At 43.7% G+C, this 27,371-nt stretch overlaps 1 protein-coding gene across 1 annotated transcript; it reads left to right on the plus strand.

Annotated features, from left to right (window-relative positions):
* The first annotated feature begins 8,449 nt into the window (after positions 1-8,449).
* klhl5 (kelch-like family member 5) lies at positions 8,450-26,569 on the plus strand. The gene is made up of 13 exons (XM_086032538.1): positions 8,450-9,222; positions 12,962-13,150; positions 15,443-15,579; positions 16,956-17,152; positions 18,313-18,525; positions 21,062-21,248; positions 22,172-22,396; positions 23,515-23,590; positions 23,831-23,917; positions 24,642-24,716; positions 24,812-24,949; positions 25,409-25,580; positions 25,678-26,569. The coding sequence occupies exons 1-13, from the start codon at positions 8,612-8,614 to the stop codon at positions 25,732-25,734; spliced, it is 2,364 nt and encodes a 787-aa protein (XP_085888664.1). The 5' UTR covers positions 8,450-8,611; the 3' UTR covers positions 25,735-26,569.
* The last annotated feature ends 802 nt before the right edge of the window (positions 26,570-27,371 follow it).

The raw sequence follows: 27,371 nt of genomic DNA on the forward strand, positions 1-27,371 counted from the left end.
TCTCTTCGCTTTCTGTCTGTGTGCAGTTCCAGCTTGTACTCTTTTCCATCAGGTGTATTTGTCTTCCCCTCCTTTATACCATGTTGGAATAGTCCTCTTTTATTGTACACGAAGGGTTTTCAAGGTCACTTCTTTGCTGACTAGAGTTCCTTGTGTCCCTTTTGGATCCCTTTCTGGCTCTCTCCTCTGATGCCTGTAACCTTTTATGCAGGGTGTGAAAATGCCACGTCAATAAAAATCTTTTTAACATAGCGGGGGGGGGGAAAAAAAAAATCAATGAGCTCCGAGCGCACCTCACTGAAACAAGTCTCAGTGCACTAGAAGAAAAGTGCCTTCACTCTATAAATTGACAGTGAGAAAATCCCCGTGCTTTTCAAGGTACTTGAGAATATCTAGTCGTGTTTTTATGACTCAACATAAACATTTCCACTTAAAAGGGCTCTACTGGTCTCAACTTCAACCTCAATTTTACGCGCCTCGTGGGCGAATCAATTTGTGCACGCGGAGCTCGCAATAAAACGGGGTCATTAACACAATCAAAACACAAACCAACAAACTCGAGAAAAGCGTGACAAATAGCCGATGAGCAGATGATAAGACGGCCGCGACGGGTGGACGGGTAGATGAATTCCCCGTCAGACAAGTGTGGCGCGTGTGCGTGACGGCTATATATAGAACCTTTCAAGGGGTACTGTAAAAAGCATGATGACGGATGAGCACAGCATTTTTAATGCCATTTAACTGGTGTGGTGCGTCTAGACTGCTTTTATCACAATCTCATCGGCGACAGTAAAGTGGCTCTTCTCACCGATGTACGGGGAGGTGGGGCGGAGTCGTATGGGGGGGGGGTTACATCTAACACGTTTTTATTTATTTCTGGATAATGTGATTCACGCATGTCTGGCTGGCTTTGTGAGGAATACCGTATAAAACAGAGCAAGCGCATTCCGTCAACTATCACTTCTGTTGATTGAATTCATTCTTTGACTGTGCCAGCGAAAGCTAGAGGCTCCCTGAGTAGTGAGATGATGTCCTTGGAATGACCCCCCCCCCCCCCCACCCTCCAGTAATTATCCCACACGGTGCTGATTAATGCTGAGTCACTCTCTCTGGCTAAACGCTAACAATGTGCTCATTGGTAGTCTCAACATGTTTTATCTGCCGGTTTCTTTTATCCCGCACTTAGCCACAAACTGCCTTTTGGCGATTGGAGGCCAGATTGTCCATTTTACACCCACGTCATGATAGCTTCCTGAGCCCAATGATTCGTTTTTATTATAAGCGCAGTAAAAGAAACCGCTCATGACTTTCTCACTCATTTTTGAGCTTGTTTGTAAATGTATTCGGTGGACGTTGATCGGCGGATCAATCATAGAATCGTGCGCATGTTGAAGGGGCATTTTGTTGGGATAGAGAGGGTGTCTACTTCGAGAAAGGGCCCGAATATGAAAATGTATAACGGATGTACAGCCTTAGTTGTGCCTTCCAGTGCGGCTTGAAGGCAATTCGGCGAAGCTGCGGCCCAGAGTTTGCACTTCCAAGCTGATGGCCCGGGTACAGTCCACAAGTTGGTTGTTTTTTTTTTTTTGCTTCTGCAATGTCAGTTTGCTCTTCAGCCGCCCTGATTTTGATGCAAACGAGGGACACCGCATGGTAATGGTCTACTTCCATCTCGCAACAACGCAGAAAGGTGCAAACGCCCGGTGACACCCAGTACCAAAAAAAAAAAAAAAAAAACCAAAAGAAAGAAAACTCCACAGTTAGACTGCGCTTTGCGCTAGTCTTGCGCCAGGAACAAAAATAGGGCCTGAGAAGTCTAAATTTTAGTCTATTTTTTGTAACCAAATTTGCAGACGCGCTGGGGGGCGAGGCAGAAACGCCCAGTGAGGCATAGTGAACCTACCAAATTCATCCATGGTCCTGGCACGAATTTTTTTTTTTTTTTACATTTTTACGAGTGCGGACTACTTTCTGTTACCAAATTATCAGATGACTCGGGGGCGTGCCATTTCATGCACTGAAACGCCCATATTGGCACAACACGACCCCAAAGACCATTTTTTAATTTTCTTATTTTTACGGGAATGGTGTTTCCGCGTTACAAACATCACATTAACGTGAAAATATATATATTTTTCTTCACAAAATTGGACATAAGTGTTTTTCACAGGACAGCGACAATACACAAAATAACTTTTACCGGGCGGATGCTAATCTACCAAATAACATCCATCTGAAAGCATTAAAAACTCATGCAAGCATGAACATTTTCCCTCTATTTCTACACGTCCGGATGAGTGAGTAAGAATTTTCACTTTGAGCCTTGACCAAATTAATTTTCTTAACATTTTTGTTGTCGCGAAAGACGTTTGAAAGGATATGTGTCCACGCAGCAGCAGATTGAGGTTGACTTTGTAGTATCCACAGTAGTAGAATATGGACGCTTAACTTTTCAAAACTGCACAATGTTAATTCCGCCTCGAATGTGTGATTCCCTCTCTCTGGTTTTGACATTTAATTGGGAACATTTCAGAGTCTGTGGTTGGAGCGTTTGACCTCAAATAATTCATCGTCGCACGGATGGAGGGGCTGTCGCTGACAAGCCCTATCGCTTTCTCCTTTCCACGGGAGCGGCGGGCTGTCTGTGATTGGTTTGCTGCTTCGGGGCAGATTAAATTATTAAGGCCTGCTCTTTATTTGGCCGTAAACGCTCCCTCTCATTTTCCATCTTTGCTCAGTCTCGTGCTTTCCACTTTCCTCTCCTCTCTCGGCCCATTTACAGAGAGTAGGAGCAGGAAAAGAGGGCACTGCAGCAGTACGGGGAGGGGGGAAAAAAAAATGGGGAAATGACACAGATACCATAGTTGTTTTCTTTTCAACTGGGGAGATTGGGAGACCAGATGAGAACCAGTGGAAAAAGATGGAAGGTCTTTGCAAACGGTGCGCGTCCGAGTACATGCGTGTGTGCGTGCGTGTGTGCGTGTGAGCGTCCGCATCTGTCCGTCCATCTGCGCGTGTGTGAGCGCATAACCTCGGCGCACCTAAATCGCTGCACGTATGCTGTATTGTAAACTGGGCAACAGTTGAGTGCTGCAGTCATGGGAGAGCAGTGCAGGTGCCAGATGGCTGCCGGCGAGAGAAGCGAGAGAATTACCGACGCAGAAAAAAAAAAAAAAAAAAAATGGAGTTGTTTTCATTGACATTAATAATTCAGGATGTGTGTTCTGTCCTATTGTATGCATCTGCAAACCTGGATGCCTCGGCTATTCTAAAAAAGCCGCACACAAGTGCCTATAAGCGCGCACACGCGCGCACATGCTAAAGGGGAGGGGGGGGGGGGGGATTAGGGATTGTTTGTGCAATTTATGCTAATGAGAGTTTCTCGCAGGGTAAATAGTACACTACAACCGAGCCTTGGCTTGGATATTTGTAAACTATCCGCCTTGTATTACCTCTTCGTTGTTATTAAAATAGCTGCCAGCTCCCATTATCTGGTCGATTTATGGCCGCTGTACTTTTCATTAACAACGTGTGGTCAGAGATGCCGCAAGAGGGCAGGCAAACAAGCCAATTGTCTCGCACGCCCCCGTCAGAAGGAGGCCCCGAAGAGATGGCTGACATTGGCCAATGACAAAGCGCTGCCACAATAAAGTGTCATTTGTTCCAAAAGTCCTAAGGCCCTATTTTCATTTCGGGCGCGAGTCTAGCCCAAAGTCAAACTGAGATCGACTTTTCTTTCTTTTGGTATTTTGCTAGACTTTGCGCCGGTAGAATTGGATTGCATCAAAATCATGATGGTGAAGAAGGCACGCCCGAGTACGCAGTACTTGACGTGCAGGAACAGAAATTAGACTCGGAGTTCGGAAAGCCTTTCGGAATATCTCCCCGGTGGGATGATGTCGTCGGACGTGAGCAATCGGACACCGCCTTCCATCTCGCGATCGTGCGTCCCGTGTGACCTGAAAACAGTGACGGGGTGCTGTTAAAATATTTTTTAAGGATGATAATGATTACAATGATTACAATCAGACGCGCCGGGGGCTGCGAAAGTAACACCCAGTGAGGCGTAGGCCGTCCACCAAATTCAGAAACGATCTGACCTTGACAATTACCCTGGCACAAAAATGACGATGTGCGTGTTTTTTACGTCGAGCGCGGACAATATTCTGTCAACAAATTAGCAGATGCGACGGGGGTGAGGCTGCTTCGTGCGCCGGCACGCCCAGACAGCCGTAACGCTGCCCCGAACGCGTCCGACTAGACTTGCGCTCGCACGGAAATGAAGTTACGGACGTTTTTACGCCGAGTGCACTTGTGCTACTACAAAAAATAGGGCGCCTACAGTAAAACAAAATAAAGTACGCTTTTTTTTCACTTTCGCAAAAACAAAAAACAAGAAGTTGAAAAGGAAAATGTGATGGTGATGAAATACGTGAGAAAAACAGTGATGCCAGTGATTGATTCTACTGGCTGTGTGTGTGTGTATTATATACGAATATGTAAATTCGAGGTGCGCATCTCTCGAAGCAAATACGATTTGATGCGTATCTCGACACACGGGTGCGATACAATTCAAGGATGGCACATTTTCAAGTGGAACAATCTGATTCCATTCAGTTCAGCGGGATTATGATTCGATTCAATAAGGCGCAGCTCACTTCTAGAGCGTATGAGGCAATGACTTGTCTTCATTTAAAGTGCCCTCATTTCAGGCATGTGGCGTTTCCCTCGAAGAGATTTTTCGACGACCCGGACCGCGTTCCTAGCTTTGATCGTGTTTCTTAACACGTGACATGAAAAGGACCAAACTATTCACCTTCATTCACTTCAACGACAAACAACAAATCATCGGCGACATCAAAGTGATTTATACCGACTGATCATTTTTTGATCGCTTTTTGACCAGTTCAAATTACACACACACACACACACACACACACACACACTTGGCGTTGGCTTGTTTTCTTTTTGCGTTTGTTGCTATTTCCAGAGGCCACGGGATGAATTATAGACAGTCGAGAGCTAAACAGATGCAGAGAAACAACAAATGCGGTTCAATTTGGCAGTTTGTATTCTCTCTATTTCTTCTCCTGTTTTCCTCATAAGGGACGACAGCTAGTGAGCCTGAGCAGAGCTATTATGTGCAAGGGTGTGTGCGAGAGAGAGAGAGAGAGAGAGAGAGAGAGAGAGAGAGAGAGAGAGAGAGAGAGAGAGAGAGAGAGAGAGAGAGAGAGAGAGAGAGAGAGAGAGAGAGAGAGAGAGAGAGAGAGAGAGAGAGAGAGAGAGAGAGAGAGAGAGAGAGAGAGAGAGAGAGAGAGAGAGAGAGAGAGAGAGAGAGACTTTACTCCATGTTTAACATCAAAAAAGAAATGAGGTCCTCTCGTAACATTAAAATCTGCGGCGTCTTGCGTGTTTATGAGTGAAAAAAAAGGGTGTGCGTGCGTGTGTTTGTGTGACAAAGAGAGAGAGAGCGAGCGAGAGAGAGAGTCTTTTTACTACACTTGACTTGCGCTGATTAAAGCCGCACTGGGCAAGAATTCGAGCTTAATGCATTTTTTTCACAACTCTTTTGATGAAACATTGACTTACAAGTGGTTGAATGGGACTTTTGTCATGCCCTGGGGGGGGGTCTGTATCGTTTTTTTTTTTACTGGCACTAAGCAACTTTGAGGAGGATGGGAGCAACCCTGGCACACAAAAAAAAAAAAAAAAAAATACAAATGTCCCGAATTGCTTTACGGCATACTCATTTCCTCCTTTCGTTATAAGGACGGAAGTCGATTCGAACGTCCCGCGCTATTACTGGTGTCATGCTAGAAGCCCCAAAACAAACAGAAAAACCAAAAGTATTGTTTGGACAAAATTAGATTCATTACCTCATCGCTATTCATCTTCCACACAGCCACTGGAAATAGAAATGCGATTCAGTCCAACTCGCAGGCTTTCCCGACACTACGCGCTGGCCTGGCGCGCATGGGAAATGTGGTTGACTTTTGTCAAAACACTACGGCTTTTGTCCACATGGCGCCGCCATAATCAACAAAAACCGACATGACACAGCGTTGCTTTAAACATCGAAAAAAACGAATTAAATTAAAAGTGCGCCATCTCCCTCTACACGTCCGTCTCCGAGTCATGCGTCTTTCAGTGAATTTGATGGGATAAGAAAGCTAGAAAGCAAATGTAAAAGGTAGCCTTCTAAAGCGATCCATATCACCTCCGAACACGGTCGCTTGAGAAGGCGCAACAGCAAACAACTGAGATGTGAAATGTGCTTTCCTTCCTCGGGGCGCAAGTGGCTGTAAATACATCACAGCTCTTTTGTCAGCTTTAGACAGGGTCGGGCAACGTTGCCAAATGCGACTCCTGATGCATCCGTTTACTGGAAAACTGTGCGAGCGCAGAGGTAATGTGTTTGCGTTTCCGCTTGCGAGTACACAGTCAAAGTGCTGTACGAGGGCGTGAGTAAAAATACATAGCTCCACTAAAAAGGTGTTTGGACCGCTTCGGTTTGGCGCAGTCAACATTTTTGTGCGGCGTTCTCAATTGTCCCACTTTTCAGTACGTTTTCGTCGGGTACTGCCGTCTGTTGAATTGTTTATTTTTAGAAAGGGACTGGGAACAAAACATTTTAAGTACAGTGTACGGTGCCAAAAGATTGGCAATTCAGTGGTGAAGCTTTTCCATTTTCCAGAAATGTTCTTAACTCATTCACTGCCAGACATATTCAGACCCTCTTTTTTTTTTTCACTTTTTACAAGGATTTTTTTTTTGAAAAAAATATAAACAAATTCCTAGGATTGAATGGCTGGACTGTGAAAAGACTGGTCAATTCGTCAAGGCAGTGAATGCAAAAAGTGCCCTTTTAGAATACTGCATATCGTCGCTGTCATGCGGAAAAACACGTGTGACCAATTTTGTAAAAAAAAATAAAATAATTTCCACAAATTGAAAAAAAATGAAAAGCAATGGACATAAGTGTTTTTCACAGGACAGCGACGATGTTACAATGGTATATCGATATTACTCACTAATAGAAAATTTCAGTCCACGGCTCGTTAATCTTTTTTGGGTTAAAATCATTTAAGTTACTGCTCTAAAAAGGCAACCCTGTTCATCGTTTACCACTAACAGTTGGGAAATGAAATGACGACACTGGTAGGGGAGGGGCGACTCATGCAACCACATCCTACCACTCCAGGTAGCGGAACATGATTTTGGTGGAATTTTATCCAGGTGCAGGCAGACAAATTCAATCGTGTTTGTGCTGCGTTCACATCCACAATGGCGCAAACGCCCTTTTTTGAATGCAAAACTTAGTCCAGCCCGCCCCTGCGCGGATTTAGACCGCGTCGCTTTGCAGCAATCGACTTGTATGAGGTCATGTTCATCTGCTTACATAAATATTGAGCAGACAAAGACGCGGAATAGTCAGTACACCCCGAAACCTGAAAAAGCCCACTGTTTATCAGCCTTGCTGAAAAAGCAGACTCAATTTCAGTTGTTTCGCTCAGTTATTGAACAGAGAAAAATCTGCCTTTTTATCTACGGGGGTCCAATTTATGAGTAAACAATGCAATTCAGAAAGTGACCTTAGCCGCTTGACTTTATTGATTTTGCTCGAGCGGGTCACTTCTTTTCCTGTTGATGAAAGTGCATCCAGAACTATACCATGCATCTTGGTGGTCATCCTGTGGTCATGGCAGAAAATGAGAGTCCGACTCCGAGCTCAATCTCACACTATTTCGGAAGGCTTCCACCCCTTGGGAGGAAACTCAATTTCGCCAGTTGGATCAATGACTTCATTCCTCTGGACACTGCAAATGAGGTCATTAGTTTAACGGTCTCTGCCTTGAGTTTGCGAGCGCTTCGCCAGCACAGGCCCACGCGCTGTCGAAAGATTGATTGGCAGCCCTGGTTGAAAGGTGTTCTTCAGCGTCTTATTTTCCCCTAAATAATATCGGACAATTTGTTTTAAAGTGGAAAATCCCATCTTTAATTCAAGTGCATTTATTCATTCTTACAGCAAGTCACGTTCGCACATTAGTATAATTTGACCATTCCTCTTTGCAAAATGTCTCTAAATCATCCAGCCACGTGGGTCCTCTCCTCTTTAGCTCACTCCACAGGTTTTCAATGGGGTTGATGTCTGGGGACTAAGACGGCCATGGGAGGAGCTTGATTTTGTGTCTGGTGAACCATCTCTACAATTTTCAGTATGCGTCTGCCATAAAACAATAATTGATTCGAAGGCTTCTAACACAGGAGTGGCAATAATTTTAGAGGGCACCGAATGTGCCTTGACTCAATCAAGGTTATGCGAAAGAAGAGAAAAGAGAGTGAAGTCAACGAAGAAACGCAAAGACGTCACCGAAGGAAATTGTGCGTGAGATGCTTGGCATTAACTCTGTAGAATCCCCACCAAGCCCCCCCCCCCCCCCCCCCCCCAGCTATTTCTTTCTGTCTGCTGATCGTGCGTGCTGCTCGTCAGTCCAGGAGCACTTAACGTGAACGAGGAGCGCGAGCCTCTCGGAGCTCGGCTGTAAATCGGCAGAGCGGGCACGGCCAGGCGCGCCTCTCGCCATTTCGTCCGCCTCGCAGCCGGGCTGCTATGTCTGGTGGCAGCTCGAACTCTTCCTCGCGGAAGGAGTTCGACGTCAAGCAGATCCTCAGGATCCGATGGAGGTGGTTCGGTCACCCGGCGGTGCCTCCGCCTCACTCTCCGCCGCTAAGAGACTACTTGGCCGGGAGGAGATCGGGCGGCCACTCCTCCTCCTCCCCGGAGGGACCTTCTTCATTTAGTGGGGGCAGCTCGACTTCAGCCGGCGTCGGGAGCGGCCACGGCGGGCTCGTGACGAGCGGCAGCGCCGGCTCGAACCTTTGTAACAGCAGAAAGTTTGCCGATTCGTCGGGGACGCGGAGCGGCTCGGGTGGAGCTGGAGCGACCGGGAACTCCTGCTCTCGCTCGGCGAGCCAGCCGGAGTGTAGTAGCTCCCCCGCGGCGTGGACTTCTCCGCCGCCACGTCGCCGCTCTCGCCCGGTCTCGAACATGGAGCCTCCCGGCGAGGCCCCGGTGCCGCAGCCGGGAGTCGAGAGACTCGAGACCTCGGTTCGTGTAGGCGTAGACGGGGAGGCGGCGGCGGCGGCGGCGGCGGCGGCGGCGGTCACGGCCAGCACCGAGGAGAACAACAACCACCCGGATACTGACTCCAGCTCTTGCAGGTAGGAGGCGGTGTTTTTACCTAAAAAGTGTGGAACAAGTCACTTCACTATTTGGGGGGGTAACAGACAAGAGTTGTGATGGGTCATTCTTTTATCTACTTATGGTTGTTGTAGTTCACCACAATTTAGGATCACAGAAGGAAAGGTGAGTCTACCGAGTCCTCGTAAAAAGTGCAATGGAAGTGAGCCAGTCGTGGCTGGGCAGATATGATGCAGTGGCGGAGGAGCACTCAATAAACATTGACTGACAGGGAGATGGAGCACCTTTACAAACAGCTTGTGGACCACACTTACCCCCCCTCAGTCAATATCCCTGCGGATGCTGCGTTTTATTTAGGCTTTGCTCAACTACACCCGATTTTAGCACGAATTGCAAGAAATTAACATGATACGCCAAGGCCTGGGAGAATCTTCAAGGACATAATTTCTTCAGTAATCAGTCATGGAACACTAAAAGAGGTCCCTCTCACTGCTCGTAGGCGTGATGTTTCTATGTAGCAACATGGCAATTTCCAATTCATCTTTAGCCAAAGCAGATGTACACCTTTTAATGATTGATTGGGTGAACACAAGATAATTGTTGTGGGTCAAGGTGATACATAACAACAAAACTGAATCAGTCATACAACGGATTCTGACACATGCATTATGCTTCAAGCTCTGTGTTTATGCGTACTCAATGTTCATGTTTTGTTGTTGTTGTTTTTTATTAGTAGAGAGTAACACAAGGAGGAATGTGATGGATATGTACATGCAATCAGGTCACAGCAGAGAAAAAGGAAATCCGAGGTTGTGTGGGTATTGTGCAGGCATATACTGTAGCCTTTTTTTTCCTGCACATGTTGTGGTTGCCATACCAACACACAGATGTGTTCCTCCGTGCAGCATATACTGTCTGGGCAGCTTGGAGTGCAATGAGCTATTACAATACGGACTATAAATCGGTCAGTCGTTTTTTTGTGAGCCAAAATGTAGAAGGGCGGTAGAATGGCAAATACAATTTTGTAGAATGCTAGTCGAATCCCCGGGGTGGACAGCGTACTCATCTTCTTCCTTGACGCCCTCATTTGTGAGAAAACATGGTGTGATCTGATTATGTTCTACTAATGTGGTGGCATTCGAAATGCAGTTTTTTTCCCCCCCCGAACATGGTTGCGCACTTGTGTGGTTCACTTTCAACCACTGACTGTGAGTCCAATTAAAATACTCGTTGAAATAATCATTACATCGCCTTTGCTCCTCTGCGTGGATTCAAAACTTGACCAGTAATTGACCAGCAGTAGTTTACTCACGTTATCTGCGCTGACAATCAAAATGCGTGATCGCTGATAGCCTGCAGGCTCATTAGACTAAACGATTCATCACAAAGATGTGTGTTAGAATTCCATAGCACAACAACAGCTGAGTGTGTGCGTCGTGTGCGTGTGTGCTTGCCGGGACACCAGTTTATAAACACGGTGTGGAATGGTCTTGATTTGCCACAGATTCTCTCCCTCTTCATACTGAGTGCCTGCCAGGCTCAATTAAGGGGGAACTTTTGCCCACATTAATGCATCCCCTGGGGCAGTATTTAGCCCCACCGTCTGTCTGCAGACACACACACACACACGCGCGTGCACCGTAACGCTAGTTTTGGTCACCGGGAGACGTTTAAAATGGGAACGAGAGGAAAGCATATTGGCAGATGATGTGAAAATGTGCTGATTGGAAAATAGTGAATAAGGGGTAAGCATTGCTCAAGGTATAAAAGTGAGGATGGGAGAGCATGCAAAGGCACGCTTGTACGCAGCAAATGTTAACATATTGTCTGAAAGTTTTTTTTTTTCTTTTCCCCCCACTTACACAGAGTTAATGAGAGTAGTGAGGGAGAAACAAAGCAGTAAAGTTCAGTCATTCCCTGAAAGCTGCTGTAAAAGTTCACTGCGCATCGGGTGATAAATCTCGATGGGCTAGTCGCTGCGAATGCTGCAGGCTCTCATGTGGAAGCATTCATGCGCTTTGTTGTAAATATACAAATATTGATATTTTTTTTTTGGTTACCCTTAATGACAGGACTTAAGAGGGTAAGTGATATGTGATAGCGGTTTTATATGTCAGAGTAGCACACTTGAAACCCTGCGGAAGAGACGATTGATGGATGGATGGATGGGGAAAAAATGAAGCAGCATTTGTAAAAGCACATTTTTGCTTCAATGGGAAGTCAACCCAAACATATTTTTTCAAGAATATTTTCTATGCAAGCTCACTAGTTGAAACAAGGCATTCTGATAAATATTGCGTTTGTGGAATAAGAGTTAACCCACCAGTTTTTAGCCATCTCCGGGGGCGGCCATTTTGTCACTGTAGCTGAGCCATGATTGGTCGATTACCTGAGCCCTTAGTAGTTGTGATGTCATTTTAAGTTGACAGAAATGACAAAATGGCCGCCCCCCGAGATGACTAAAAACGGTTGTATTTTGCTGCTTAACTCATATTCCACAAGCGCAATATTAATCAGAATGCCGTGTTTCAACTAGTGGGCCTTCTGGGAACATATTTTTGCAAAAAAATATGTGTGAGTTGATTTTCTTTTAAGCATTGGTACCAACGGTTGGTTATCATGATGAATGAAGACAGAAGACAATGCAGTGTATTGTTGGCGCTGCAATGGTAAAAGCAGGACGTAAGGACCTAGCAAACATTAACAAAACCGATTTTCATGTAATCCAGTCGTAATGTCCTTTGGTTATGTAGCTTCTCAGTTTTTGAATTGCAATCATCCCTAAAGGTAACATCAGTTCATTTTTCATCGCTTTGTGCTGCGACCACGGAATTCAAAAACACTCCCATCAATTAAATGCTGTCTCGGGAGTCATGACGGTTGATGATGATTCACCTGGTAGCTATACTTCATTGCTTATCTGTGACCTACACGCATCTATCTTATCACGTCAACTGGAGTTGGAACAGCACTGGCCTTCATCATTCCCACCGAAGTCTACTTGCTCGCTTCCTGTTGCAAACGATATCAGCAAAGTGGGCGGAATTTCAAGGAGCACAGCAAGTTTATGTATCATTTTCATTAGTTGAACTTTTATGTGGGCTAAATTCATGCCGATTTTGAACCCGTCATAAATCGACCATTGAAGAGCTTTTGTCTGCTTCTATAGGCTCGACCCCAACATTTTCTTGACAAGAATACTGTATGTTCTATGAAGCCCCGCTGACCCAAACACGGCATTCTGATTAACATTGTGTTTGTGAAATATGAATCAAGTGGCCAAATCCACTCGTTTTTGTCGGGCCATTTTGCCACTATCTGTCGACCGAAAATGACATCGCACTTGCTCAAGGCTCGAGTAACGACCAATCGTGACTCTGGCTTCAAAAAAACAGGTGAGCCGCCATTGGTCGTTACCTGAGCCCTGAGCAACTGTGATGTCATTTTCTGTCGACAGAAAGTGGCAAAATGGCCGCCCCCCTGAGAAGGATAAAAACGGATGGATTTGACATCTTAACTCATATTCCACAAACACAATTTTAAACCGAATATCAAGTTTTCACTAGTGGGGCTGCGTAGAACATATTCTTGTCAAGAACTTCTTTTGTTGACTTCCTCTTTCACGTATGAAGTACGAGTGCGACAAAGGTTAAATATGGAAGACAGGGCAACTGGCACAGTTTTCCCGACGCCTCGATTCGTCAACTCAAATACCGTGTGTTTGTCCGTGTGCGGGTGTGTGAATTGTTGCGGCCGCAGGACGTCCAACAGCAGTGCCACGCTGTCCTCGTGTGTGTCCATGGAGCCGTGTGCGTGTCCAGATGAGGGCTTATTCACCGCACTGTCCCATGCGGACATCACCTTCCGCAAGATGGAGGGCTACTTGAGGAGCCGACAGTTGTGTGATGTTACGCTGGTGGCTGGAGACAGGCGGATACCTGCGCACAGGTGTGGAAAAAAAGAAAAAAATCATTTGAAGAGTTGAACAAGTTATTTTTGTGTGTGTGTGTGTGAAAGCTATTTCCAAAAACTGTGTCTTTCAAGTCGAAATCAAGCCAAACACATTTTTTTCCAAGAATATGTTCCCAGCAGGCCCACTAGTCGAAACACGGCATTCTGATTAATATAGCTTTTGTGGAATATGAGAAATCCACCTGTTTTTAGCTAGCTCAGGGGGCGGCCATTTTGTCACTTCTGTCGACTGAAAATGACATCACAACTACTCAGGGCTCAGGTAACGACCAATCACGGCTCGGCTTCACAAACAGATGAGCAGTGATTGGTCGTTACATGAGCCCTGAGCATTTGTGATGTCATTTCAGTCGACAGAGAGATGCTTTTGCTTAGCTGTGATCCACATAAAGTTCTCGAGTCGCGATAGACCGATATGTTTTTTTCAGGGCCGATACCGATTGTTAGTAGTCAAGGCGGCCGATAACCGATATTTGGGGCCGATATTAATTTTTGGTAAAAAAGAAATTGGCATCAAAATCTAAAAAAAAAAATAAAAAAAAGAAGAAAGAAAATTCTTAACTTTGTTGAAACGTCTTTGAGCATATGTTTATGGAACAATTTTTCAGATTTGTATAATGTAGATTTTTGGGTGGTATTATTATAATTAATATAGATTTTTGACAATATAAATCTTTGTTATAAAATTCTAAAAAAAAGTTTAGGGAGCACCCAGGGTCGTCAGAATGTCTTAAAAAGTTAAATGAAAACACTTAAAAATAAAAAAATAAAAAAAAATAGCTCCATACAGTTTTCGTCAGTAAATGAAATTCTCCAAAATTTCAAAATGACACAAAATGAAACTTTCAAATATCTTGGTTTTGATTCCAAAACAGTTTTAAATTGATTCATTATCAGCCATCAGATGTTTTAAAAAGGCAGATAATGGGCGCCGATAATCGGCCCGGCCGATAATCGGCCCGGCCGATAATCGGTCCATCCCTATTCTCGACCCAACTTTGAAGATAGGCTGGGTGAAAATCTACATGGGAGAACTTTTTGTGTCAAACCCTAACCACCAGAGGCATCGCTGTCATTTGGAAGAATCCTCAAATCGCCAAAACCTTCATTTTTCAGGAAACTAACAAACCACAAAAACAGCATTTTTGCAGTGTCAAAGCATGCAATCCGTTTTCAACAATTGAGGTTTGGTCCAACATATGTTAAAATAACAAACCCACGTGGGAAATAGTGTGGAAAAATATGAAATTGACTAGATTTGGACTTCTCCTAAAATGTTCCTAAATTGTAAAAGTCAAACTCCCTGAAAAATCACTGGAGGAGGGAATGCCTGTAATAATATATTGGGGTGACCCTGCTACTGACTGTGTTATGTGGATTCTTGCTCGACTTCTATAAATTCTGACTGTCTGCGAGGCAGTGAATATGTCTGAGTGTGATTTGTGATTGGACGAGTGAGACTCGGGCAGGGGAGAAAAGGAGCGTGTCTGCGGGATGAAGGCTTGGGCGAAACACGATGGATGTTTTTTGGGGGGAGGGTAGTTACGGCCGATGTAGTCCGTTAATTTTCACTGGCCCGCGATCGATCACTGCTCATCACCATTTAATCGCCGAAACAGAAGCCACAGTCGCAACCGATTATCGTCCGGGCCGGTTATCGGCACCGATATTTGGCATTTTGATGAACACCGGCATATGCGTTTTTTTTTGTTTTTTTTTAATCTGATGGCTGATAATAAATCAATTTAAAATTGAGTGGAAATCAAAACGAAGATATGTGAAAGTTTAACATTTGTTATTTAGAAATTTTGGAGAACTTCATTTGGTGTAGAAAACTACATGGAACTTTTTGTTGGAATTTTATAACAAAAATGTACGAAAATTTCTTATAATAATTTAAGGAATCAACATTATGCAAATTTGAAAAATTGTTCAATAAACATATGCTTAAAGACATTTCAACAAAGTTAAAAGAGTTTAAATTTGTTTTCTAGATTTTGACGCCAGTATTTTCCTTTTTACTGAAAATGAATATCGGCTCCAAATATCGGTTATCGGCCTCCTTGACTACTCATAATCGGTATCGACCCAGAAAAAAAAAAAGCACATCGTTCCATCTCTAATATTAGCCACGTTGAACATATTTTATTTGAATTACAATTACGAAAACTAGTAGTGTCAATGAAAGTGTTCTGATGGTTGTACTCAAAACGTTGAGTTTCGTTGCTCTTTTTGGACCGGACGTCAAAATTGTCTCACTTCTCACAGGCTGGTTCTCTCATCGGTGTCTGACTACTTTGCGGCCATGTTCACCAGCGATGTGCGGGAGGCCAAACAGGATGAGGTGAAGATGGAGGGTGTCGACCCAGATGCATTGTGGGTCCTGGTGCAATATGCATACACAGGTATCATTTGTTTTCTACTGCTGACATGCGTTTCACGCATTGCAGCGTCACGCTTGGTCCTCATTTTTTGTTCAGCAAATTGCTGGCAGTAAAAGAGCGCTCGAGTTGTCTTTGGTTCAGTACTCTTACATACTGGATGTTACGTGCTAAGAAAGTAGGCGCGTGGGAGGCGGGGGCTATTTCTGTCTCTTTGCATCTGTTTGTGCGTCAGCGGGATGTTGCTTTTACCTCTCATTTGGGGTTCCTACTCGCACTATGAAATTCTTGAATTTTAATGTTGCGGTTTCAAAGGTGGACATTTTTTTTCTTTATATGTTCTTTCTCAACAATTGGCTGTTTTTCTCAATAGTTTGCTTTGAGATGTAGAAACGCAAAGTAGCAAACGGCAGCGTAAAGAAATTATAAAAACATCACTCTTTTTTTTTTTTAATTACATTTTGACGCCAAAATGTCTACATCCATTATCATTCATGCCCTCTTTCACTGCTCAGCACGCATATTGAATATTATAAATGTGTACTATAGTTAAATCAGGTTTGTAGATTACATTTATAATACAAATTACTGGTGGATCCTTTAGAACGGCGTCCTTTAGATACTTTAGAATGGCTCAAAATTGTCTGATACCATCAAGGATATGACACATACAAAAAAAATATATATATATGAGTATATTTTATATTTTAGGAAATTTCGTTAAATGATCATTTTTATTATAACTGAATTTACTGGATTATTTTGAAAATTTCTCTGGTCTTGGGTTGAGGTCCTTCACCTTTTTTTTTTTTTTTTTTTACACCACTCGCAATTGTTTATGTTTTGGTGAATTGAGAGAGCTTGTTTTGATGGTAACTTTTAAAGAAAAAGGAAACCCCAAAAGTTGTTTTACAAAATATGTTCTATGCACCTTCACTAGTCTAAACACGGCATTCTGATTAATATTGCGTTTGTGCAATATGAGTTCAGCGGCAAAATCCAGCCGTTTTTAGCCATTTCACGGGGCGGCCATTTTGTCATTTCTGTCAACTGAAAATGACATCACGACTACTCAGGGCTCAGGTAACGACCAATCACGACTCAGCTTCAGTAAACAGGTGAGCCGCGATTGGTTGTTACCTGAGCCCTGGGCAAGTGTGATGTCATTTTCAGTCGACACAATGTGACAAAATGGCCGCCTCCAGAAAGGGCTAAAAACGGCTGGATTATACTACTTAAATCATATTCCACAAGTGCAACATTAATCGGAAAGCCATGTTTCGATTAGTGGGCCTGTTCATATTCTTGTAAAGCAAATTTTGGAGTTGACCGCTTCGTTTTTTTTTTTCGTCATCCCCCTCCCCCCGTCATGTTTTTCTTCCACATCCGTGTATCTTCAGGGCGTCTGGAGTTGAGGGAAGACACCATAGAGTCTTTGCTGTCCGCCTCGTGTCTGCTGCAGTTGTCGTCTGCGGTTCAGGCTTGTTGTTCCTTCCTCCTCAAGCAGCTCCACCCCTCCAATTGCCTCGGCATTAGCTCCTACGCCAACGCTCAGGGCTGCCACGACCTGCAGAGGGCCGCTCACACCTACACCATGGTGGGTGCCCACCACTTCATCTTCACACTGAGCCGAGCTTCGTTCAGAGTCAACCCCAGAGTCACGGAAAGCAACTCCTTGGCAAAAATGAGGGACTGGAAATGATGTGAAATGTAGCATCTTTACACGTGTTACATATTACGCGCCAAGCAGGAGGACCGTGTTCTGTCGTTTAGGCGGCGGAATGAGCCGCCGCCGGCAAACTCGTAGACTGAATTTACAGTGCCTCTGTTGGTTGTAACCAACTAGCAAGCACCCCCTTGCCCCCACTATAAACAGAAATGATTTAATTATTCATCAATTAGCGGGCCCATAGTGTTGTCATGATACCAAAACTCTGACTCTGATGCTAAACCTGCGCAAAGTACTGTATCTTGATACCGTACAAAGTTACTGTACGAACGTTTTAGGGCACCAAAAGATTTGTTGTTTATTATTTAAAGGAAAATGTCAACCTAAGAAATGAACCCAAACTTTTTTTTTTCAAGAATATGTTCTATCCACTCGTTGAAACGAGGCAATGTGATTAATATGAAATATGAGTTAAGCAGCAAAAGCCACCCGTTTTTAGCTAGCTCAGGGGGCGGCCATTTTGTCACTTGTGTCGACTGAAAATGAGGTAAAGACCAATTACGGCTGACCAGTTTTCTGAAGCTGAACCGTGATTGGTCGTTACCTGAGCCCTGAGAAGTTGTGATGTCATTTTCAGTCGACACAAGTGACAAAATGGCCGCCCCCTGAGCTAGCTAAAAACGGGTGGATTTTTCTGCTTAACTCGTATTCCATAAACACAATATTAATCAGAATGCTGTGTTTCAACTAGTGGGCCTGCTGGGAACATATTCTTGACAAAAAATATGTTTGGGTTACTTCCGTTTTAAGCCTTCTGGCAGTGTAAAAAGAAAGTTTGGTATCCCGATCACGACAATGGAGGATGGAAGTGACTTGATTAGGTATTTTTACATAAGTGACCAGATGGACCACTGATTGTAATTAAGCCAAATGGCAAAGTGATTTCACCTCCATCATTCTTCCCGATCTCTCATTTCTGCCACATTTCTCACTCCCTTCAATGTTTGAGTCTGTTCATCACGCATTGCTCGACCTTCTTGTTTTGAGACCCCCAATGTCTGTTGTCACTCTTGGACCCCCCCCTCCAGGAACACTTTGTGGAGGTGGTTGGGGGCCAAGAGTTTATGCTGCTTCCAGTGGATGAGATGGAGCGGCTGCTGATGTCGGATGATATTAACGTTCGGGATGAGGAGACGGTGGTCGGCGCTTTGCTCACGTGGGTGCATCACGACGTGGCCGCCCGACAACGTCAGCTGCCTTTGCTTCTCGCTCACGTCAGACTGCCGCTGCTGCAGCCACAGGTGAGAGTTGCGCTGCTCGTTGGGCCACGACGATGTGATTTCAATTGCAATTGAATCACCCATTCAATCCCAAAGACATATTTAGATTTTTTTTTTTTTTCAAGTGTTTTTCAAACATTAGGGTAAAAGAGGGTGTGAAAATGTGTTCTATGCATCCCACTAGTCTAAACACAACATTCTGATTGCATTTGTGCAATATGAGTTGAGCAGTAAAATCCACCCCTTTTTGTCCATCTCGGGGCGGCCATTTTGCCACTTTCTGGCAGACTGAAAATGATATCACAGTTGCTCAGGGATCAGGTAACGACCAATCATGGCTCAGCTTCAGAAAACTGGTGAGCCGTGATTGGTCGTTACCCTTTTTAAATTAGATGTCAATTTTCTTTCAACGTAATCGTGAATGTTGCTGCTAGGGTTGTGCAATTCATCAAAATTCGATTACAAATACGATTATTACAATCCACGATTACATAATTGGCATAATCGTAGAAAAAACTATTATTAATATGCATTCATATCCAACGCATTGTGTTTGTTTACACGGGGAAATCATTCATTTGCAACTTTTTATTTCATTTTATAATAACAAATTTGATCAATTTTGTTTGGTCCTAAAAGGAATTTACATAATTAGACTAATAATTACATAATTTTACGTTTAAACATTTTCTCGTTTTGTGCCAAGAAATAAATGATCGTTTGTATAATCGTGATTTCAATTATTACCCAAATAATCGTGATTAATATTTTTAGGAGAATCGAGCATCCCTGTGACAGCATAATTTCCTTCATGGGATCAATTATTTTTTTAATGCGTATGATGTTATAACATCAACCTGCCACAGGCACAGATGCAAATTAGCCATTGACTATAATCTGGCATATTTACGGGAAACTATTTCATTCATATGCACTGTCCCTGTATACTTTAAAAAAAAAAAAATCAAATGCAAATACGAAATACAAAATTAGATACAGTGTCTCTATCTAGCTAATCTTACATCGCACATGTTTTTCCTAACGTTGACTTCTTCCTCTCCAAGCTAATGCAGCAGCGTCATGTTGTGTGTAAACGTTGATATGCGGTCACGGCCCAGGGCATTGGATGCACAAATACAAACACTTTGTAACTTGGTAAAGTGTCTCTCCGTAACCCCGGTCAATTCTCTAATCTCTGCAGCAGAGACACAAACCACTCCTAAGCGCCCCTGTCCCTCTTTTCACCTTATCTGCCTCCATCTCTCCATCACACCTCAGGTACCACATTGGCCCGGTCACAATCTGCCGTAACATGCAATCAGCGGCGAGACGGATAGCAGACGGGAAAGCGCGCCGCGGCGGACTGAGCGCTAGCCAGGAAGAATTGTCGCGGGAGCCATCGCCACGTCAAACTGACAAATGGGTTGACGTTGAGCGGCAGCGGGATTTGTCAAACGCCGATAAAATGCGGAGAGGAAAAAAAAAAAAAACATTCGCAGATAGACGCGTCGTAAATATTCATTCATCTCCCTATTAGCGGGTTGCCTATCTAGGCCGCCGCGCTGGGTTTACTCATCAAGAGGTGCGGCTCATTTACGGCACACACAATCTTGGTTAGGCATCGCGCGTTACCTCAGGTCAGAATTCTGCATCAAAGTTAGCATCGACTCAAATGTGTCGTCATCATCTGTCAGGATTGTGTGTTTGTCTCTGGCCTCCTTTCTGGCACACGGAAAACGGAGGCTCATTCCAATGCGTCTCTCACCCAGTGAGCTCAATTGAAGGGTTCTCTAATCCAAGCTGCTTATCCGTTTTGCTTGCCTGCTGTACGCTCTGAAAATTGATTTTATTCACAAGCCGTGTTCAATTAATTTTGGAGGCTTTTTTTTTTTTTTTTCTTTGGCGGGGAGGATTGCAGATTGCGGAATTGCCGTGTTGACCATCTGTACACAATAACGTTCAATCACAGCCATATTGACATCGATTTGAATGTGCCGCCACAGGCGGTTGGTTTGTTTCAAGTTTGGTGCATTAAAGCGTTTGTTTGTGTTCTTAAAGAGGGAGTCAACGCAAACCTATTTTTTTCAAGAATATGGTCCCAGCAGGCCCACTAGTTGAACACGGCATTCTGACTAATATTGCGTTTGTGGAATAAGAGTTAAGCAGCAAAATGCACTTGTTTTAGCTATCTCTGCGGGCGGCCATTTTGTCACTTCTGTCGATTGAAAATGTCGACTCAGGGCTCAGGTAACGACCAATCATGGCTCAGCTTCAGAAAACAGGTGATCTGTGATTGGTCCTTACCAGAGCAACTGTGATGTCATCTTCAGTCGACAGGAATGACAAAATGGCCGCCCCCCAGAGATGGCTAAAAAAGGGTGGATTAACTCTTATCCACAAATGCAATATTTATCAGAATGCCTTTTTTCAACTAGTGGGCCTGCATAGAACATATTCTTGAAAAAAATATGCTTGGGTTGAGAGAGGAAGGAGGGAGCTAATTTTTGTTTTCTCTGCTTTGCTGCGTGTTTCCAATTGCACGCGCGTGTGCGCTTAGTTCTTAGCCGACCTGGAGACGAGCCCCTTGCTCCGAGACAGCGTGGACTGCCAGCGGCTGTTGATGGAGGGAATGAAGTACCATCTCTTGCCCCACCGTCGGCCGCTGCTTCAGAGCCCGCGCACGCGGCCCCGCAAAGCCACGGTCGGGGCCATGTTTGCTGTTGGCGGAATGGACGCCACAAAAGGTCGCTCGATTATTAGCAAACACAACCCAAGTGCGTTCAATACCGATTCTTTTTGTGATGGGACTCGGCTCATTGTAAAGATTTATTAATGATATGTTAGCATTGTTTCTTCCCAATGTCTATGCAAACACATCACAATTTTGACATGAACTCATTCACTGCCATTGACGTATTTATTTGTCTTTTCTCAGTCCAGCCATTCAGTCCCAAGAATTTGCTATTTTTGTCAAATTTTTTCAAACGTTAGGGTAAAACAGTGTTTTTCAGACTTTTTTGAGTCATGGCACATTTATTTCATTGAAAAAAATCCCGCGGCAGACCAGCAGCTGAAATTGTGAAAAAAAAGAAGCTTATTTTATCAATATAAGTGTGATATTGTTTATATAAACATTTTTAAACATCGAAGAATGACATTAGGCTATATTATAACGTCTTGAATAGAAATTAAATAAACACAAAGAAAAGAGTATTTTATAATGTTTGATCCTGATACTTACTCAGTGTGAAACATGGGCCTGTTTGGATAAACATGCGTCACTAATTCGCTTGTCTCGAAACAGACAATTAGCTACCTGCTGCTGCCACCTGCTGGTATGGAAGAGTACTACACCGTATTAAAGACACATTTACGCTGCCGGGCGCTAGACCACACAGGCACACAACTTAGATCATTTCCCACGTCACACAGTTATTAGCAGGTGTGCCGTGGGAAATGATCTAATTTCCACTGATTTAATGAATTAATCAAAAGTTTGAAAAACACCGGGGTAAAAGATGGTCTGAAAATGTCTGGCAGTGAATGAGTTAAAGTTAAGCATCACTCACTCTCATCTTTGTATATTACAAATGAATGCCAATGCCTTTTAACCTTTTACTGTACTTTTTATTTTATTTTATTTTTTTTGAAATGTGGCATCCTGCAGGTGCCACTAGTATTGAGCAGTATTGTCTACGGCGGGACACATGGAAGCAAGTGGCGACCATGAGCGGTCGGAGGCTTCAGTTTGGCGTCGCCGTCCTGGATGGCCGCCTCTACGTGGTGGGGGGCCGAGACGGACTCAAGACCCTCAACACGGTGGAGTGTTACAACCCACAGTGCAAGACCTGGAGTGTCATGCCGCCGATATCAACACACAGACACGGCCTAGGTGAGGGACACAAAAGGACTCGCATGACCACCACGCTTGTTTGTCATCTTGAACTGCTTCCATCAACTGTGGCGGTAAATCTCTGTTTAGGACTGCTGATATCGTCTCTTAAATGCAGCTTGCAGGCTCTTCTGCTTCATCATTTTTGCTATTTTCCAAAAGTTATCCAAATATTTTAGTCTTTTTTTTTTTTGGCCAGCTTGTGGGCTTACTTTATTATACTGTTTATTAGGGCTGCTCGATGATGAAAAACATTAATCGTGATTATTTTGGTAATAATTGAAATCACCATCATTCAAACGATCCTTTATTTTCTGGTACAAAACAAAAAAATGTTTAAACGTAAAAATATATAAAGACAAATAAATGTAAGTAAGTTCCTTTTGGACCAAACCAAATTGATCAAATTATTGATTATAAAAAAATTTAAAAGGTGTATGATTTCCTTGTGTAAACAAACATTGGATCTGAATGAATATTAATACATTTTTTTTACGATTATGCCAATTTGTAATCATGGAGTGTCGACGCAACCTCAAGTCGAAAAAATGTTACTATTCAAGTGTGGCGTCGTGATGATGTCAGCAGAGCCATCCAATAGGAGAGAGCCTGGCGGAGTGATTTGAGACCGACCAGCGGGAAAAGCCTCCCTGTTACTTCCTGGTTCGCTCGTTAGCAAACAATTTCCAAATACAGTATGGGCAAGCTTGCACTGGGGCTTTCACGTCTTTTTTTTTTTTTTTTTTTACCATTATCATTCTTGTCACGGTCAAAGGTTGCTTTGGGGTCACCGTAGCACCTCAGCAGTCAGTGAGTCTGTGTGTTGTTGTTGTTCATACTCAATAAAGCACATCGCCGCCGCCGCCGCCGCTGCTGCTGTTTTCTTTCATGAGTGTGAGGGGAAGAAGTTGAGGGCACATCTGGCAGAACAGATGGACTAATATCTAAACTAAGTGCGGAGGTGTCGACATGCCGTAAACGCTGCACGCCGGTGCCGCGTGCGCAATAAAAGCATGTGTGGTGCCAAACCGCTGTGGGCTTTTTTGAGCTTGTAAGAATGTTTCGGTGAGTTGGTGGGAATCAGTCCCACGCAAAGCATATGTGATGGGCCGTTGCAGGTGTAGCCGTCCTTGAAGGGCCGATGTACGCGGTCGGAGGACACGACGGTTGGAGCTACCTCAGTACAGTAGAAAGGTGAGCGAGCGTTTTACACGAGATGCACATTTAAAGTTTTCTTTTTTTTTTTTTTTTGAGATTTGAAGGTTTAGCGGCCCGCGACCCACTTTTGGTTGCCAACCCACCGGTGTACCTTATTTTTGCTAGTTTCACTGTGTCTCACGAAATCGGAGCTTTGTCAAGTTATGTTTTTTTCGAGCTCTTGTAATAGTGTTTGATGAAGGCATGAAATGAGATAGTTACTTTTTCTTTTATTAGGTGGGACCCTCAAGCTCGCCAATGGAGCTTTGTTGCCAGTATGGCCACGCCCAGAAGCACTGTGGGAGTGGCAGTCCTCAATAGCAAGTAAGTTGTCATGTAAGACGCCGTATTCTACCGCAGTCAAGTCACATCACACCTGAGTACGTATAACCCACCAAAGCTCTGAAAAAAAAAAAATGCAATTTAATTGTCCGAAAAATATGGTAATCCCGTATTAATCCCACAAAATTCCCAAGTAAATTAAATACCTGTAAAAATCTGTCATGTTTGTATTGTCTTTTTTTTTTTTTGTTAATATAAAATGGCAGCACAATTTGTCCAGCTCATTGTCGTGCGAATAAAAGCAAAATGTACACTATTTATGCTTCTGCTCATCCACAAATATCTCGACAGCATCTTCCTATAAATCTTTTTTGCCGCCATGCTCCCCAATTGAGGAATTCTCGGATATAAGCTCCTCTGTTGCCTCCGAATTCCCCCGCAACAGCTGACAAGGGAAATGATTCGAATTGCAAAACGCTTCCCTTGCTTTTTGTTGTTACGCCGAGAGTTGAAAAGTTGAAAGAGGCTTCAGAGATTCTAATTAACAGAGGAACGAGTGTTTTCTTCTGAGAGTTCGACTGCGTTTGTGTGTTTGCGCTTTCTGACGGAGTTTGTTGCCGTCTTTTGCATACTGACTTTTACCATTTTCAATCTCACGCGTATTTGGCCGTCTACAGTGTCAGCCCTTTTGTGTAGTTTTAAGTTTGGGGGTCATTGTTGGTCCCCTATGATCAGAATTATTTATTTATTTTTTTTTCCTTCCCAGATTATATGCAGTTGGAGGTCGTGACGGCTCCTCGTGTCTGCGTTCAGTGGAGTGTTTTGACCCTCACACCAACCGGTCGGTCCGCATAATCTGCTTTATTCTCCGTTTGTCGCTGCTGGGCTCTTTCCTACCTCCCTGATGGTTTTTAAGCCGCTGACCTTCATCTCCAGGTGGAATGATTGCGCTCCCATGGCGAAGCGGCGCGGCGGTGTGGGCGTGGCCACGTGGCATGGCTTCCTGTACGCCATTGGCGGTCACGATGCTCCTGCATCCTCGCTAGCCTCTCGGCTAAGTGACTGCGTGGAGAGGTACCACAAAACCGTCCTATTCACATTATATTCATATTTACTCCAATAATAATATCACAAGGGAACAATTTGGAAGAAAATCCGTTTATGCCGATTAAAACTAAAATTGAAATGCTGAATCCAAAACTGCAGTCGTTTTTAAAAAAAATATATATATATATTTTCATTTTATGATTTTTTTTTTTTTTTTTTTTAATTTTGTCAAAGCTGGTAACTATTCCATTTTAGTGTTGTCTTTACATAAATACACATTTATTTCATATTTTAAAAAAAACAGGAATCCTATAGCTCAAAAACCTGACATGATATCAGCTCTGGATTCCGCACCCAAATAATTGAACAACTGCCTGACCTAACTCAACAAAAACTGTGTTCCTCAGTGTAACTATTAGTATTACCATTACTACTATGATTAACTTGTGTTATGCCCTAAATCTAAGTGCGTATGCGTGTGTACAGGTATGACCCTCAGACTGATGCGTGGACCGCAGTGGCCCCCATGAGTATCAGCAGAGACGCAGTGGGCGTTTGTCTCCTTGGCGACCGTCTGTACGCCGTAGGTGGCTACGATGGCCAAATGTATCTCAACACAGTGGAGGCTTATGACCCTCAGACCAATGAGTGGTCTCAGGTACACAAACACACACGCCACAAAAAAAAAAAAAAAAAATGAGCGTATATTCCGTGCAGCTATGATGTGCTGATGACGTGGTTCTCGCATACATCAGGTGGCGCCGTTGTGTCTGGGCCGGGCTGGAGCAAGTGTGGTGGCGGTGAAAATGTGAGAACGTAGCAGCGGGCCCGGCGAGCCGCGAGGACCAAAGCCGACAAAGTAGTGCGAGGGGACTTTTTATTAAGTGAACAATAACTCCCCAGCCTCATTTTCTGAGCGCTGACATCCCAATCTCCTCCAGCGGTGACAGCCGTGATCAAACGCTTTCTGCTGGCCTTGTCTGAGTGGGACAGCCATTTTTTTTCTTTATTTATTTTGCAGAAAAACACTCACTTGCACAGTTCTACTGATGGAACGGTGAGGCACTGTCAAGAAAGTTACACTCTTGATTTGTAACAGTCGTTTTAATGTATTCGTTGGCCAAGAGCTTTCCTGTTTCTTAGCAACTGATATAAAACAACTTCTGACATCATCAGCACAACCTGAAAGAACCATAAAACTCCTCCCCCTTGCTGCTGATTTTCCTCCTGTTGCACAGGCTCAGTAACGCTCATTTTCAGTGGAGGATGCAAAATTCAGCCGTCTATGCCGTGAAGCAAGCGTTGTTTTTATTCCCCATGCTCAAAATTATACCCCAATTTCCAAATAGAATTGTTTGAAGTTTGTTTCAGCGCCAAATGGAAATGCAAACATTAAAGTACAAATGTACTGTAATGATGTTGAAGTTGTATATTCCATCCATTTTCATTTCCAAGTCACACCACAAGCATCAACTGAAAACACTATTTTCCATTTTTTTGGGGCAAAATTACCTTTTTTTTTTTTTTTTAATGACGTAACAGTTCTTTGAATAATACAACTTTTAAGAAAAATTGTGACCCGATCTGAAAATAAGCATTTGATCAAACTACATTTGTTGAATATGTACATAAAGTTTTATTATTGCACCACAGTCTGTGATTCTTTTTTATACCATTACTGGTGTGATAAGACTTATTACAGCTAGCCTTTTTTTTTTTTAAATACCATATAAGGCACCTGATATTTGACATGATCAGTGATGTACATGTATGCGTTCACACGCTCATGGCTTGACTACAATAAAAGTCAAGAGGCCAGCACTTTTGCTCCGCCCCTGTAAAATAGCACGACACGCAGCACGGGCTCCGTGCTGTTTACGACCAGGCTGTTTCCATTTGTCAGAAACATTTCGCCGTAAAACACGGCAGAGCAAGCGTGTTGACGTTGGTCTTTTTTTGCATTAACATGGTGGACCGCCGCGAGCCAGAAGTGAAGATGAAGTGTTTGACGTTTAACAAGCGGAGCGACGGCTGACTCGGCTAACGGCGGCCAAGCCGTGAGTGAGTGAGTCTCTTTGTTATTTATGGCTGGAGAAGCTTAAACATCAGAGGATGGCGCCAGTGACCGTGAGGTCACAAATGCATCTGCAGCGAAACAAATGAAGATAGGCCGGCTCGGCTTAAAAGCTGCGACACCATCGCTACGTCCTGTTTATATGACATGCTGCGGAAATGTGAAACTACGATCGCTAAGCCAGAAGTGTGAACGGCTGCTAGTGGTAATGATCTTGAGGCCAGCATCTTTTGGCCACAAACTCATTCCCGTTGGAACGACAGACATTTTTTTTTTTTGCCCCCCGCCTTGAATTGGGAAAGTTACCGATGCGATATTAGCAACATGACCATAAAGTATTTTTATATTCCGATCTTAAAATATAGATTTTCAACA

The sequence above is a fragment of the Filicampus tigris genome, chromosome 6 (genome assembly GCF_054856515.1).
Source record: "Filicampus tigris isolate MCC_2025a chromosome 6, RoL_Ftig_1.0, whole genome shotgun sequence".
In the NCBI taxonomy this organism is placed as follows: domain Eukaryota; kingdom Metazoa; phylum Chordata; class Actinopteri; order Syngnathiformes; family Syngnathidae; genus Filicampus; species Filicampus tigris.